Here is a 15313-nt window from a genome sequence, read left to right as displayed (position 1 = left end):
AACCAAAAAGAACCCAGTGCAGAGCCCTGGCATAGGTGTGTGGTTGTTGCAGGGCTATGGGGATTGAATGGGGCAGTGGGATTAACTTTTTTTTGAAGAGAACTTTCACTTCCTGAAATCCGGGCGGAAGCCTGCGGGCAGTTGTCCTCACCCGTCTGTCTGTTTACACTTCCTCCAGGGGGTGAAAGCTGGGAAAGTAATCCTTGCTGCTGTCTCATTCCCAATTAGTCCCTTTTCAAATTCCTGCACCCCCCCATCCCGGATTTGCATCTTCAATCTACTATCTCTCTCCGGCTCACGGATTTGTGTTTTACACGTTCAAAGAAAGATCCTTGCTGTTTTGAGTCGGCAAAACCCTTGCAGTGTCCCTTTAAGAAACCTGACCTGGAAATGAGTTTCACAACAAACTGGGAGAAACGAAACTGATGGTAAAGTGAGCGCCAGGGCCAGGAACAGGAGCAGTCGGCGAGATGGCCGTCAGTAAACACATCTTATCCCTGAATGAGGATTTAACCTGCTCCCTCTGCCTGGCTGTGTTTGTGGAGCCGGTGCGGTTGCAATGTGAGCACAACTTCTGTAAATGCTGCATCCAGAAATACTGGGGGAAGCAGCGTCAGGCGGTGTCCTGCCCACAATGTCAGCTCGTTCTCCCCCGGAGGAGCTACACCAGTAACAGGGTGCTGGCTAGTCTCTGTGGGAAGGCCCGGCTACTGGAGCTGAAGCTGCAGCAGGGTCACTCTGACTGTGAGGGTCAGGGGGAGAGTGTACACCAGGTCTGTGAGGAACACGGGGAGAAGCTGATCCTGTTCTGTCAGGAGGATGAGATTCTGGTCTGTGCCAGTTGTGTGGATACCCCTCTCCATTCAGATCACAGGTTCCTGCCGCTACAGCAGGCGGTTCAAAAGTACAAGGTAAGGTGGGGGATTGTGGCAGAGAGAGTGAGTTACCCGGCTCCAGTCTTCCATTGTTTACTGGGTTGTCATGGAAGCATGATGTTGGACAGGGTCAAAAAAATTACACGGCAGTCCAACGCTAGCTTTCAGAGCGCTGCTCCTTCCTCAGGCGTTACTGAGGGATGAAGACCTCCCACACAAAATTGAGAAGGAAAAGATCAAAGGGTCATACAACACATGTGAATGAGTTGACCAACCTCCGATAGCTCTGAAATCTTTAATCAGTTAGAATGGGAGTGCAGATTTCGGCTGATTAATATGCAGATCCCAGAGTTTCTTTCAGGTCACCGCCCTGAGTTAACTTAAGGTGTTATCAATGGAAAGGAGGTGACACCTCCGGTCAGACAATGTATTTTCGATGTGAGGTTGAGAGTCTGTCAGTGTCTTTTATCCACACACATCATCTATTGCATCCGCTGCACCTGATGTGGCCTCCTCTATATTGGGGAGACAGGCCGCCTACTTGCGGAATGTTTCAGAGAACACCTCTGGGACACCCGGACCAACCAACCCAACCACCCTGTGGCTCAACACTTCAACTCCCCCTCCCACTCCACCAAGGACATGAAGGTCCTTGGACTCCTCCATCGCCAGACCATAGCAACATGGCGGTTGGAGGAAGAGCGCCTCATCTTCCGCCTCGGAACCCTCCAACCACCAGGGATGAACTCAGATTTCTCCAGTTTCCTCATTTTCCCCTCCCCCCACCTTGTCTCAGTCAACTCCCTCGAACTCAGCACCGCCTTCCTAACCTGCAATCTTCTTCCTGACCTCTCCGCCCCCACCCCACTCCGGCCTATCACCCTCACCTTGACCTCCCTCCACCTATCGCATTTCCGACGCCCCTCCCCCAAGTCCCTCCTCCCTACCTTTTATCTTAGCCTGCTGGACAAACTTTCCTCATTCCTGAAGAAGGGCTTATGCCCGAAACGTCGATTCTCCTGCTCCTTGGATGCTGCCTGACCTGCTGCGCTTTTCCAGCAACACATTTTCAGCTCTGATCTCCAGCATCTGCAGTCCTCACTTTCTCCTGTGTCTTTTATTTCCAAAGTAGGAGTTTATAAAATGCCAGATTAACTGACAGTCTACAAGTTGTGTGTTTTATGAACAAATAGAATGTATTTGTAAACAGAAATCTGCAAATTCACCCCATAGATTTACATGTGTGTGCACGCGTGTGTGTGTGTGAGGGGGAGAGAGAGTCTGTGTGAGGGGGAGAGAGAGACTGTGTGTCTGTGTGTGTCTGTGTGCATGTTAGTGTGTGTGTGTGAGAGAGTATGAGGGGAACTATGCATCTGAGAGTGTGTGTGTGATACTGTGTGTGTATTTGAGAGACTGTGTGAGTTTGAGGTTTCTATGCATCTGAGTGAGTGTGGGCGTGTTTGTGTGAGAGAGAATGTGAGTGTCTGTGTGTGTCAGTGTACAGTGTAGTGGGGTCACCTGTAGTGTGACATGAACCCAAGATCCCAGTTGAGGCCATCCTCGTGAGTACCGAACATGGCTACCAGCCTCTCTTCAGTGACTCTGCATTGTTGCCTGTCCAGAAGTCTGCCTTGGAGGATGGTCACCTGAAGATTTGAGATCGAATGTCTTTGACCGCTGAGGTGTTCCCCAATTGGGAGGGTAAACATCATCCAAGGAGGACTTCAGGACACTCTGCATCAAAGAGATGGATCGCAAACTCAGGGACCAGTTCAGGAAACATCTCTGGTCAGTTTGTTCCCAACCCCTCCCATTCCCACCCCCACCCCTTGACTTGACCTAACATCTATCTTCCTTCCTACCTAGCCAATCCCTCTTCCCACTGACAAATCACAATCATCTCCCACCTGCATCCACCCATTGTCATCCCACCTTCCTTTCCCTCCAGGCCCACTGCCCTTTATTTATTTCTCAGCCCCTTTCCCCCTCTCCAGACCTGATTCAGGGTCCCAACCCAAAACGTCCGCACTCCCGCTCCTCTGATGCTAGTTGACCTGCTGTGCTTTATCCAGCTCCACACTCTATCAACTTGTTCCACACCCTCGCTACTTGCTGTGTTAAAAGCTTTGTTTCCCCTTACGTTATCCTTGCTTTGTTTTAAAGCTATGCTCTCTCATTCTGTTTTTCTTTCCGAAGTTTTTGCCCAATCTACTCTGCCCAACCTGCTCATGATTTTGAAATCCCTGACCAAATCTCCTGTCAATCTTCTTCTCTTGAAGGAGAACAGTCCTAACTTCTTTGATCTATCCAGCATGACTGAAGTTGCTCATTCCCGGAACCATTTTTGTATATCACACTGCCGTCTCCCCAGCGCATCGACATCCTCCCCATAATGTAGCATTCTGTAATTGAATCCAGGATCTAAATCTGCAGATGACAAGGAATGGAAATCATACCAGGGAGCTGCTACTGTGAGGGACTGTATTAATCACTTGTGAATCGATGTGTTACAGCCATCAAACCATAAGGATAGGAATAGTCCTTTCACAAAGCCAAGCTCACGCAGTTTGATTACATTCTGATTTTCCAAATATTCTGCTATTCCTTAATATGTCACCATTAACATTTTGGTTGTCTTAATGTAGCTTCAAGTTAGCTACCTTCAGTGTAAGCTGTGCTGCGTTTCTACCATTGCTGTCATCTGGGGAATGGAACATCATCTCCTGTCTGTAAACACACCGCCCACATGCTCCAAGCTATTGGTTACCTGCTGTCTCCGTCCTCCACATCAATATCTTCCCAACCAATTGGAAAGTGAACAGACCATTCACACAACCCTTTTCCCAATTCTGACATTCTTAAAGAGATCAAAAATGTTGCAAAACTCTTTTTTTTTTCAATGTCCTTGTGTTTTTTCTCTCTCCTGGTTTGCTCAGAAGATTATTCTCCCATTCTTGGAGGTTCCAGAACAATCCAGGAGTGTTGGTAACTGGAGCTGAAGCTTTTCTTTAAATCTCCTTCAGTACAGACTGATTCTGTTATCACCCAGGCTGCTTATTCCGTAAGTTTCCTTCATTTCAGTATTTCCACTGTTACTGTGCCGTAGTGCAGTTCCAGTGAAGTGTATTAATTCAGGGCAGAACTGATAGCTGTGTGCTGATAGGAAGTGAACACACACTGGGTCTCTCTGAGACGCATTGATAATGTCAGAAGTCATACAGTGGAATTCCAGAAAAAAACAGAAAATTGCAAAATTGAACGGGTTGAGCACTCAGACGAGAGCAGAGGTTGCTTTGATGTATTGAAGTTTGTATTATTCAATATAGACCATAAGACATAGGAGTGAAAGTAAGGCCAATTGGCCCGTTGAGTCCACCCTGCCATTCAATCATGGCTGATGGGCATTTCAACTCCACTTACCAGCATTCTCCCCGTAGTCCTTAATTCCTCATGACATCAAGAATTTATCAATCTCTGCCTTGAAGACATTTAGCGTCCCGGCCTCCACTGCGCTCCGTGGCAATGAATTTCACATGCCCACCACTCTCTGGCTGAAGAAATGTCTCCTCATTTCCATTCTAAATTGACCCCCTCTAATTCTAATTAGATTCTACTATATTCCAATATACATTGGAGAAATCTTTCAATGATTAAAGGAAGGAGGGGAATCCGAAGCCAGAAACAGCCGATGAACCCCCATTGGGAAAGTCCTGAAATTCTACTCATAGTGTGTTGCTTCACTGATGTGAGGGTCAGGGATGTGTCTGAGTGGGCAGGGGATATTCTCAAAAGGGAGAGCGAGCAGCCAGAAGATATGGTACATGTTGACACAAAAGACACAGACAGAAAGAGTGACCTGCAAAGGGTGTTCAGATTTAGGTAATACATTGAAAAGTAGGACCTTTAGGGCTGTAACCTTGGGGTTACTATCTGTATCTGTACCATCAGCTAGTGAGGCTAGGAATAGGAAGATAGCACAGTTAAATACGTGCCTAAGGAGCTAGTGCAGGAAGGAGGGCTTGAGATGAGTAGGTGTTTTCCAGGGCAGGTTGGACTTGTACAAAAGGGACAGTTTGTGCCTAAACTGGAGGGGCACCCATGTGCTGGCAGGGAGCTTTGTTAGTGCCACTCAGGTAGGTTTAAACCAGTGTGGCAGGGGTTTAGGAACGAGAGCAGTGCGTCAGCACATGAAATGATTGAGGAGGGGTTAGAGACTAAGGCCAGTAAGGTTAGTTAGAGACTAAGGCCAGTAGAGAGGAGAGGTTACTGAACGTGCAGGGACAGGAGATCTGGCATATGTGAGCTTTAATGCGAGAGACATGACAGGTCAGGCAGATGAATGTAGAGTTTGGATTGATGCATATAACTATAATGTTATAGCTATTAGAGACTTGTTTGAGAAAGGGACAAGTCTGGCAGCTTAATGTTTTGAGATATAGATGTTTCAGGTTTGATAGAGAGGGATGTAAAAGTGTTGGGGCATTCGAGATGTACGTCATGCTCATCCAGCAAGGCCTTATGGGTAGAGCTCAGGAATAGGAAGGGTGCAATCACTATGATGGGATTGTACTGCAGCCTCTCAACAGCCAATGGGTGGTAGAGGATCTAATATGTGGGCAGATTATAGAAAAATGTAAAAACAACAGGGTTTTGACGAGGAATTGCCATATTGGCAGCGGCTTGATTTTTGAGGGTGGTGGGATGTGATTTGTTAGGTAGATCCAAGAGCATTTCTGGAAGCAATATGTAAACAATCCAACTTGAGAAGGGGCCACACTAGACTTGGTAACTGAGAATGAGCCAAGCCAGGTGATCAAAGTTTCATTGGGGAGCTTTTCATTATCGGTGACCATAATTGTGTAATTTTTAAGTTACTTGATTGATTTATTTATTGCTATGTGTACTGAGATACAGTGAAAAGCTTTGTTTATGAGCAGTATAAGCAGGTCACAGTAAGCAAGGATGTACAAATCAAGAGACTTAATCAAAGGCATGCAGTTCCATTGCACAGGGCATGCACTAGGCAATAGACAATAGGTGCAGGAGTAGGCCATTCTGCCCTTCGAGCCTGCACCATCATTCAATATGATCATGGCTGATCATCCTTAATCAGTATCCTATTCCTGCCTTATCCCCATAACCCTTGATTGCACTATCCTTGAGAGCTCTATCCAACTCTTTCTTAAATGAATCCAGAGACTGGGCCTCCACTGCCCTCTGGGGCAGAGCATTCCACACAGCCACCACTCTCTGGGTGAAGAAGTTTCTCCTCATCTCTGTCCTAAATGGTCTAGCCCGTATTTTTAAGGAGTGGTTTTCCTCTGGTTCGGCACTCACCCATCAGCAGAAACCTGTTTCCTGCCTCCAGCGTGTCCAATCCTTTAATAATCTTCTATGTCTCAATCAGATCCCCTCTCAGTCTTCGAAACACAAGGGTATACAAGCCCAGTCGCTCCAGTCTTTCAGCGTAAGGTAATCCCGCCATTCCAGGAATTGACCTCGAAAGCAACATTAGCAAGGTCAGCATTATCTGAGGTTAGAGAGTCCAATCATCAGCTTAATCACGGCTGGGAAGAAGCTATTCCCGAACTTGGTGGTGCAAATGTTCAGGATCTTTTGCCTGATGGGAGAGGTTGCAGGAGAGCATTACCAGGGTGGGAGGGGTCTTTGATCATATTGGCAGCCGTTCTGCAGCAATGTGCCATACACTTACAGTTCATGGATGGAAGGTTGGCTTCACTGATGCTGTGGGCTGTGTACACCACCTTCTGTAGTTTCTTATGGTCCTGGGCAGAGCAGGTACCGTACCAGGCCATGGGACTAAATTGGAGGAAGGTTAACTATAGCAATATTAAGAACAGGGGAATATAGTCTGGGGGTGGCTGTTTGTGAGCAAATCCACATCTGGGAATCTTTTAAGGGCCAGCTGATTAAGTTCAGGACCAGCATCTTCCTCGGAAAATGGAGGAGAAGGATGGCAAGATTCAGGAACCTTGGGTGATCAGAGATACTGTGAGCTCAGTCAAAAAAAAAAGAAGCATATCTAAGGTTTAGGAAACTGAAGCGTGTCAGAGCACATGAGGAATTTAAAGGAAGCAGAAAAGGGCTTAAACAATGAGGTAGGAGGGCTAAAAGGAACCGTGAAATGTCTTTGGCAAACAGGATTGAGGGAAATCCCAAGGTGTTTTATCTGCATAGAAGGAGCAAGAGGGTAATCAGGGAAAGGGTAGGTTCACTCAAGGATAAAGGAGGGAATTTATGTGTGAAGCCCAGGAGGTGGGTATTCATAAAGGAGAAGGACATAGGCGAGAGAGGGGTATGTTCACATTCTAGGATGTGTCAATATGAAAGAAGCGGAGGAGGGATTGGGTGTTTTGAAAAGCATTAAATCAGATAAGTGGCAAGGACCTGAGGAGATCTATGCCAGAATGTGGAAGGAGGTGAGGGAGGAAATTGCTGGGGCACTGTGAGAATGCTTTGTGTCCTCTTTAGTCACAGGCAAGGTCCCAGAGAACTGGAGAATGGCCAATTTTATCCATTTGTACAAGAAGGACAACAGGATCATCAGAGAAATTACATGCCGATGCGTCTTACATCTTTAGGGAAATAAAGATTCTTAGGGACAGGATTCACTCCCATTTGGAGTAATTTGGTGATAAGCTTTGTGCAAGGTATTTGGCCAAAAAATAGGGCATCGACTTTTACATGAGATCGACTATTACTCCAGTATATATTGGTCAACCAGCTATTGGTTTGAACCTATCCCTGGACTCATGAAGATTTTTCACTCTGCCTGTTATAAACAGAGGGGCCCCATATATGTAATGGGTAACATTCTCCTCACGGCTGCTCTCACACTTTGTAAAATTATGACCGACATTGCAATGGATTATGGTGAGATCTGATTCCATTTATAGGACCAGCTGAAAGCATCCTTGGATTCCATGGAGGTGAAAAAGATAAGTAAGAGTGAATTAAAGCGACAGCAGGAGGGGAAGATTTCTGAACTGGATGTGAGTATGATTTTTGTTTCCCCTTAAAGACAATGAGCCTTTAGCAACCTGCTGTTCCAATGCTCTCTCTCACTATCTTAGGAACTCTCTGGGTCGCTGGAACAAGAGATCTCCACCCAGTTTGCTAAAATCCATCAATATCTTGATGCGAAAGAGAAACATTTATTGGAAAGGCTGAGGAGACAAAAGGAGGAAGATCTGCGACTGATGGAGGAAAATCTGAAAGAAATTGAAGAGGAAGTTGTGTCACTTGATGAGCAGATGGGGAACCTTCGTCTAAACATTGAGCAGCAAGACGGAATCGCTTTTCTCAAGGTGACCCTTAATAACCAATCCCTAAGCTGTAAGCAATGCTTCATAATGAAGCTCAAACCCCACAATGTGGACAACGAGGTTTGAGAAGGTTGTCTCGTACTGTCAGTACATCGTACTGCTGGCAGTATAACTGCGGAGAAGCAGTGGGAGGGAAGAGGTGGCCTGCACCGATATCATAGTGATTTGACGCAGCAATCGAAAATCCTTCAGAGTAGAAGATGGTAATGGTAATGACAGTGGGGGTAGAGGGGAGATCAGAGGAAACAAGACACAAACACAGAAAGGCGGAACCTCCTCTCGTGTTGCTGAAGAAGGTGTAACATCATTGTCAGCGGTTCAGTGCTGCACAGACCCAAGGCAGCCTCTGAGTCAGTGAATAAATAGCAACCTGAAATACATGGATCTGATCCGTGACCCTTCAGCAAAAGAGGTCCTGTTGAGTGGGTCTATTACAGGGTGGGGGTGCTGAGCTGGTACATAGTGACTGACATACATCACATTACTGGCACCTTTGTAAATTCCCTCTCCCTCACTTTACATTTTACTAAGAGTGCCACTTTTATATAAAGCATATTCTAAATCGTGTCACAACTGGAATAACGTATAATCTGTTTCTCTGTTCTGCAGGAACTAGGAATGTTGAGAGAAAGGCAAGTATCCAATCCAAACCCTCATGTGGTTTTACTCTGTGATTCCAGTTTTGTATCAGACAGTGAGTGACTATGTCAGTTCTATTTAAACAGGTACCTGCATGAAGGGGAGGAAGGAAAAAATCGAAAGGAAAATCCACAGAACAGTGAAGATGAAGATGAGGAAGGGGAAATTCCAGAGTGCAGTGAAGATGAAATAATACTGACATTTCCAAGACGGAAGTACATAGAATTCCGAGGCCCATTACTCTACACAGTGTGGAAGCAAATGAAACAGATCATCTCTCCAGGTTTGGTTTGAGTGGATTTATTGTTGTCACGTGTAGCTACGTGCAGTGAAACGTTTTGCGAGCAGTACAGGCAGATCAGAGCAAAGAAGGATATACAGATCAGAGGGCACTTAGATAGAGTGAGGCATCCAGGTTCCACCTGCACAGGAGGTGCACAAAGCAGGATCAGCGTTGGATTTGAAATTAGAGAGGTCTATCCATCGGTCTAATAACAGCAGAGAAGACGCTGTTCTTCAACCTATGATTGCATTAGTTTGAACTTCTGTAACTTTTGCCTGATAAAGAGGTTGGAAGAGAGTGTTACTGGGATGGGAGAGGTCTTTGATGATGTTGGCAGCCATTCAACGGTAACAGGAAGTGTAGGTAGAGTCCACAGATTGGCGATTGGCTTTCGATATGGTCTGGGCTGTGTTCACAGTCCAGGGAAGCCCAGTTGTGGTACCATGCTGTTATGCACCCGGTCAGAATGCTTTCTGTGGTGTATCTGTAAACGTTGGTGGGGGTCTTTACGGACATACCGAATTTCCTGAGCAACCCCGGGGACTGTCGGATCTACATGGGAGGTCCAGGACAGATTGGCAGTTGTTGTCACTCCGAGGAGCAGGATGCTCTCGACCATCTCCACCTCCGCTCTGTTGGTGTTCATAGTGACGTGTCCCCCTCCTGGTTTCCTGAAGTCAATGATCAGTTCCTTTGCTTTGTTGACATTGAGAGTCAGAAACCTCATAGCATTGTGTCCTCTGCAGCACCCCTGTAACTGCTGCCTGTTACTAATAATAGAGGGCAGCAGTCTTTGCCCTCTCAGTCAAAGAACTATGGTTTACATGACACAAGCATAAAGGGATCAGGATATTTATACACTTGGACCTACCTCTGGAAAATGATCAGACTTTGGAGCCTTGGCTAACTGTTTCTCTCTAAGCCCAGAATCTGAACGGTGAACATAACACCAGGAGGAAGCTCGTTTCACCTCCCTTAAGCCTGTTTAACCATTCACTATGATTGTGAGTGATGTTGCATCTAACTATGTATTTGGTGTCCCATCTCCCTGTATACCTTAAGGTTAAACATGAACAATCCACTTCTGTTTAAAGTTAGAAATGAGGCTTGTATTAGATCATTGATCTATTGACATAGATCATTGCAAATAATCTTCCACTTTTAAAATGTGTTCACTTTCTGCTGCAATATAATTTTTATTGGGTGAGTGATAAGCTGCTTTTTGAGATATCCCGAAGATGGAAGAATTTTCAATCTCTAAATATTGCTCATCGCTCGCAAACTGGTGTCTCCTTGACCGCAGGTAGTATCAGAGACTCTTGAACTGTGATGTTGCACCCAAGACTTTCTAGCTCATTGTGGACAATAATGAGACTCAGCACGATGTGCAGAGAACATGCTCATGTCTGGCCTGTGACAAATATAGGCCACTTAATTCAAAGAAAAGGGTCTTCCTGTCGATATTTGTGATCAGCCTGTTCAGCGATGTTATGACACACTTGGGCAGCAGGTGGTGCTTGAACCTGGACCTTCTGGCTCAGAGATAGGAGACAGTGCCACGAGAACCCTGTGCAGATCCCTTTAAGGGGAAACAAGGACAGCTTCAAAATTGGTGGAGAGAAGTTTGCACTAAAGCCTTGCTCCGTAAAGGGGCTTCTGTCACACAGTGGCAGTGTCCCTGCTTCTGAGTCAGGAGGTGTGGGTTCAAGTGACATCCACTTCAGAGGTGTGTCGCATCTGAACATGTTGATTAAGGAGAAAAAAAAGCTTTGCCCCGTGTGTAGGGGCTCTTGTGGTGTACTGTATACTGTACCTACTCTATAATACTCACAATGCTGAAGTTATGGACAGGATATGATTCCAATTTTATAGACATCAAATATTAATTTGTGTTCATCCATGTTCCTCAGTAAAATATAGTAACACAATGTTTATTTTACTTTGCCAGTTCCAGCCTCACTGACCCTGGATCCAAACACAGCACATTGTAAACTCATCCTGTCGAAGGACCTGACCAGTGTGAGAGCCGGAAACAAGACATTCCAGCTTCCTGACCTGGAGAGATTTGATGCAGCTCCATGTGTCCTAGGCTCACAGGGATTCACATCAGGGAAACACTACTGGGAGGTAGAGGTTGGGGGAAAGACTGTGTGGGCATTGGGTGTGACTGAAGAGTCATCCAATAGGAAGGGAAAGATTAATCTCGGACCAGAATACGGTTACTGGACTGTGTGGCTTTACAGTGAAAACAAATATACAGCTACTGATCGCTCATTTGTCCAATTGACTCTGAGTGTGAAGCCCAGGACCATCGGAGTTTACCTGGACTATGAGGGAGGGCAGGTGACCTTTTACAATGCTGATGACATGTCCCATCTCTATACATTCACTGACACATTCACTGAGAAACTGTTTCCTTTCTTCTATCCTGGACCATACCATGAGGGTATAAATGATTTTCCTCTTAAACTGCATCATTTTGAACTGTAGATATAAATTATAGATTGTCTCAGAGTGTGGGGACAATGTGACTCCTGCTGGGTGACTTTTCCACGTTACAAGTAACTATTGAGAAACATCTAGAAGCAGCACCAAGAAAAAGGAATTTGATGATGAATAGTGGGGGATGAAAGCCTGCATTGGAAAGTGTATTTTGTCCTGACTGTTTAGAGCATACTCACTGACTGGAGTGTGTGTTACAGTGCAGCAGGAAGTTGTTCCAATTTCACTTCCTGGCTCCTCACATCAGCTTCCCAACCCAGGACTCTTCAGTCCTGGTCATTCCCCTGGCAGAACCTCTGCCTCTTTGTGACTCTGGCCTCTGTGTATCGAGGTGAATTAGTGACAGTCAGTGTGAGGAAACTGCAGGAACATCTTTTACACACAGGCAGACATTAACATATACATAATTGGGATCAGCTAAAAATCAACAACACTGCAATCTGGGAACACAAAATGTTCGGGAGGCCTTAGCAATTCTGAGCAAGATTTAGTAAAGGGATGAACCAAAAGTTTTCAACAAGACAATACTGTGAGTCAGAAATCTGTCTTTTGTTAACACAATTCTGATTTTGCATCACTTGTAGATGTTGATTAATTCTAAAGTTTTGTCATACTACTTGCAAAATAACCTTTCCTTATAAAGTCAGGGTTTTTGACAGAAGTATCTTGTCAGCCTCTTCTGTGCTTTATGTCTCTGATTCTATTCTATTGTGGCAATTGAGGAACTTTAAATGTGAAATATAGCTGACTAGGAGATTCCAAACTGTTGTGTTTTTTTTTAACATCTCTTTCACAATTTTTGCTTTTGCTTCTCATTCATGAATGTTTTTTGGGGGAAGGGCTGTGGAAATCTGTGGTCTTTACTCAATCTGGCCTGTTTATGCTTTCAGACCCACCACAATGTGCTTGACTGTTAAATGCTATCAATATAGTTCTGGACTTGGTTAAAATGGACCAAAATGTACAAACTGCCCAGCATCAACCAAGCAACCAGAAAAGACAATGCCACACCCAGACCTGAAGAGTTTGCAAAAGTCACACTAACATCTGAGAATGTGTACCAAATTTCAGGTAACTAGTCTGCATCTGTTAAGAAAATATTGCTAGTGACTACCGCATAGACGTAGTCTTCGCAATGAGAGTACTGCTTATCATTTTCTATGGCACTACAACTAAAGATTCAGTGCAAATCTAGGAACACAACATTGGGCATATTTGAGGCACTGTGCAAAATTGTATTTGACCACAATCTATTACTTCATGGGCACTAGGACATGCTAATCTAAAGACATGTCTCAATATGAGCTTCCAACCTCCTGAAGCTACAACAGCACTCACTTTATAGTTTAACAATTAGACTGTTCTTCTTTGTAAATGTAAAGCAATCAAAGTGCATTAATCAATTAACCTAATATATTCTGTTCAATTGTAATCAGTGTAGGACACTAGTCAATGATAAAATTACTAACTTAAGTTTTAGTTTGAAGGGTTTGGAATTTTAAAATTATTGTCTTGCTATTTTAACATCCTTGCACTAAACACTAGCACAACATCACATGAACAAGCAGTTCTTTCACTAACAGCACACGAACTCTGAGTTTGTTACAGCATCAGGGTCTATCTAAGAAGATTTAATAGTGCCCAGGAGTGGGGAACCTGATCAGTAGCTGATCATGAAGATAGGAAATGCAACCCATGGGTATAGTCACCATTGTCGATGTATAACTGTACGGTTAGGCCATTTTCATTCATTACGACAAAGTGAGGACTGCAGATGCTGGAGATCAGAGACAGAATGTGGTGCTGGAAAAGTACAGCAGCTCAGGCAGCAGCCGAGGAGCAGGAGTATCAACGTTTCAGGCTTATGTTCCTCGGATGCTGCCTGACCTGCTGTGCTTTCCCAGCACCACACTTTAGACCCATTTTCATTCATTTTTCAAGTTCACTCCTTTTTGTCCCTTGATCACTGCCCATCTCTCCTGAATGGCTGGTTTGTACATCTTTATCTGTTAATGTTGGCAGGCTGGTCAACTGCCTGTTGCGTTGGTGGTATTTACAGGCACACATGCACACTGTCCAGCAAGAATGGGACTCATTCATCACAAGCTCAGTACGCCTCAGTACAGCCAACCCATAAGCTGGACATTGCGGGTGTGCCCTTTGTAAAGAGGATTCTGTGTGTGCATAGTAGCCTTCCAGGTCACTAGTGTGTTCACACACTGGGGAGCAGTAATCATTGTGTCCCTCATTCACCAGCATGGAGCCAAATTGGAAAGCGGTGTTAGGCAGTTTCCTCATGGTTGTCACTGGACGCACACTGGGACAAGAGGAGCTGAATCGGACAGCGTGCAGGCAGGACTATGTCCGATCCCTGGAGAAATTTCAGCAGCCTCTCATTTCTTATGTCATGGTAACGTGTTACTGGACTAGGAATCCAAAACTCTAGGCTAATATGCTGGGTTGAAATCCCACGATGGCAGCTGGTGAAGTTGGAATTCGATGAACAAAATCTGGAATTAGAAACTCTTGTATTAGCAGAATGGTGACTGTGATAAATACTGATTTGCTTCACCGATGCCTTTTAGGGAAGAACATCCTAGACTGTGACTCCAGACTCACACCAACTAAGACTTGATTTAGATAGTCAGCTGTCCTAGAATGCTAGTAATGGAACCTGATGAAGGGCTTTTGCTTGAAACGTGGATTTTCCTGCTCCTCGGATGCTGCCTGACATGCTGTGCTTTTCCAGCACCACTCTAAACTTGGCCGTCTTCTCCAGCAACTGCAGTACTCACTTCCCCCTGATAGTGATGGAACGTTGACCCAGGTTTCTGTGATCTGTGCCTCCGAAAGGTTAACGTGCAGAGCATTAGACAAATGAAGAGGCATTTACAATTGCAAACGTAAAAGAACTCCAAAAGGTTAACATCCAGAAAAGGTCAGTATTTTGGCTATATGATCAAAATTGATGTGCTGCAGAAATCTGTCTTAGGAGGCAGTGTGGAAATGAGTCCACCTAATATTTAATTGGACAAAGAGGATGCGTAATGGCGGCCCAAGACAGATGAGACTGGCCATGACGACAGATATCCAGGTAGAAACAGCAGCAGTATAATACTTCAATCTACAATAAGTGGATTTGAATAATCACTGAGGGAGTGAAACATTGTTGCTACTCCACGAAGGACTGTACTCCTTTGACTTTCAGCCATGTTTGTTTGGTTGAAGCATGTGCGGTGAGTTTGCTGTGTAAACTCCGCTCCACCCTCCCCGCTGACCTATCAACTCCATCCCCACCCGCTATTCACCTATTGTACTCTTTGCTACCTTCTCCCCAGTGCCCCCCCTCCCCCCCATTTATCTCTCCACCCTGGAAGCTTCCTGCCTCTATTCCTGATGAAGGGCTTTTGCCCAAAACATCGATTTTCCTGCTCCTCGGATGCTGCCTGACCTGCTGTGCTCTTCCAGTACCACTCTGATCTAAACTCTGGTTTCCAGCATCTGCAGTCCTCACTTTTGCCTTGCTGTGTAAACTGTTGACTCATAGTGTAGATGTGACATTGATGTAGCACACTGCTGTACAGCCACCCCTTTGCTGTCCACTGCACCAAGACGAACTGCCTACCTTTCCCTCAGTGCTGAATAAACCCATGCATTCGTAGACACTG

General features: G+C 45.2%; 1 protein-coding gene across 1 annotated transcript; it reads left to right on the top strand.

Moving 5' to 3' along the window:
* The first annotated feature begins 242 nt into the window (after positions 1-242).
* LOC122541294 (zinc-binding protein A33-like) lies at positions 243-12306 on the top strand. The gene is made up of 6 exons (XM_043677913.2): positions 243-911; positions 7793-7888; positions 7970-8203; positions 8831-8853; positions 8947-9143; positions 11092-12306. Exons 1-6 carry the CDS (start codon positions 471-473, stop codon positions 11631-11633), a joined length of 1533 nt encoding a protein of 510 aa, XP_043533848.2. The 5' UTR covers positions 243-470; the 3' UTR covers positions 11634-12306.
* The last annotated feature ends 3007 nt before the right edge of the window (positions 12307-15313 follow it).

This window comes from Chiloscyllium plagiosum, unplaced genomic scaffold (assembly GCF_037043375.1).
Source record: "Chiloscyllium plagiosum isolate Xiang-an unplaced genomic scaffold, Cpla_swu_hap1 HiC_scaffold_35, whole genome shotgun sequence".
NCBI classification, from domain to species: domain Eukaryota; kingdom Metazoa; phylum Chordata; class Chondrichthyes; order Orectolobiformes; family Hemiscylliidae; genus Chiloscyllium; species Chiloscyllium plagiosum.
This window is presented reverse-complemented; position numbering and strand designations above follow the sequence as displayed.

Excerpts from the sequence above, each read along its gene's own strand:
- LOC122541294 (XM_043677913.2), top strand. The coding sequence starts at position 471 with ATGGCCGTCAGTAAACACATCTTATCCCTGAATGAGGATTTAACCTGC. Across the intron at positions 912-7,792 it reads AGGCGGTTCAAAAGTACAAG|GACCAGCTGAAAGCATCCTT; the intron begins GTAAGGTGGGGG and ends TTCCATTTATAG. Across the intron at positions 8,854-8,946 it reads CTAGGAATGTTGAGAGAAAG|GTACCTGCATGAAGGGGAGG; the intron begins GCAAGTATCCAA and ends CTATTTAAACAG.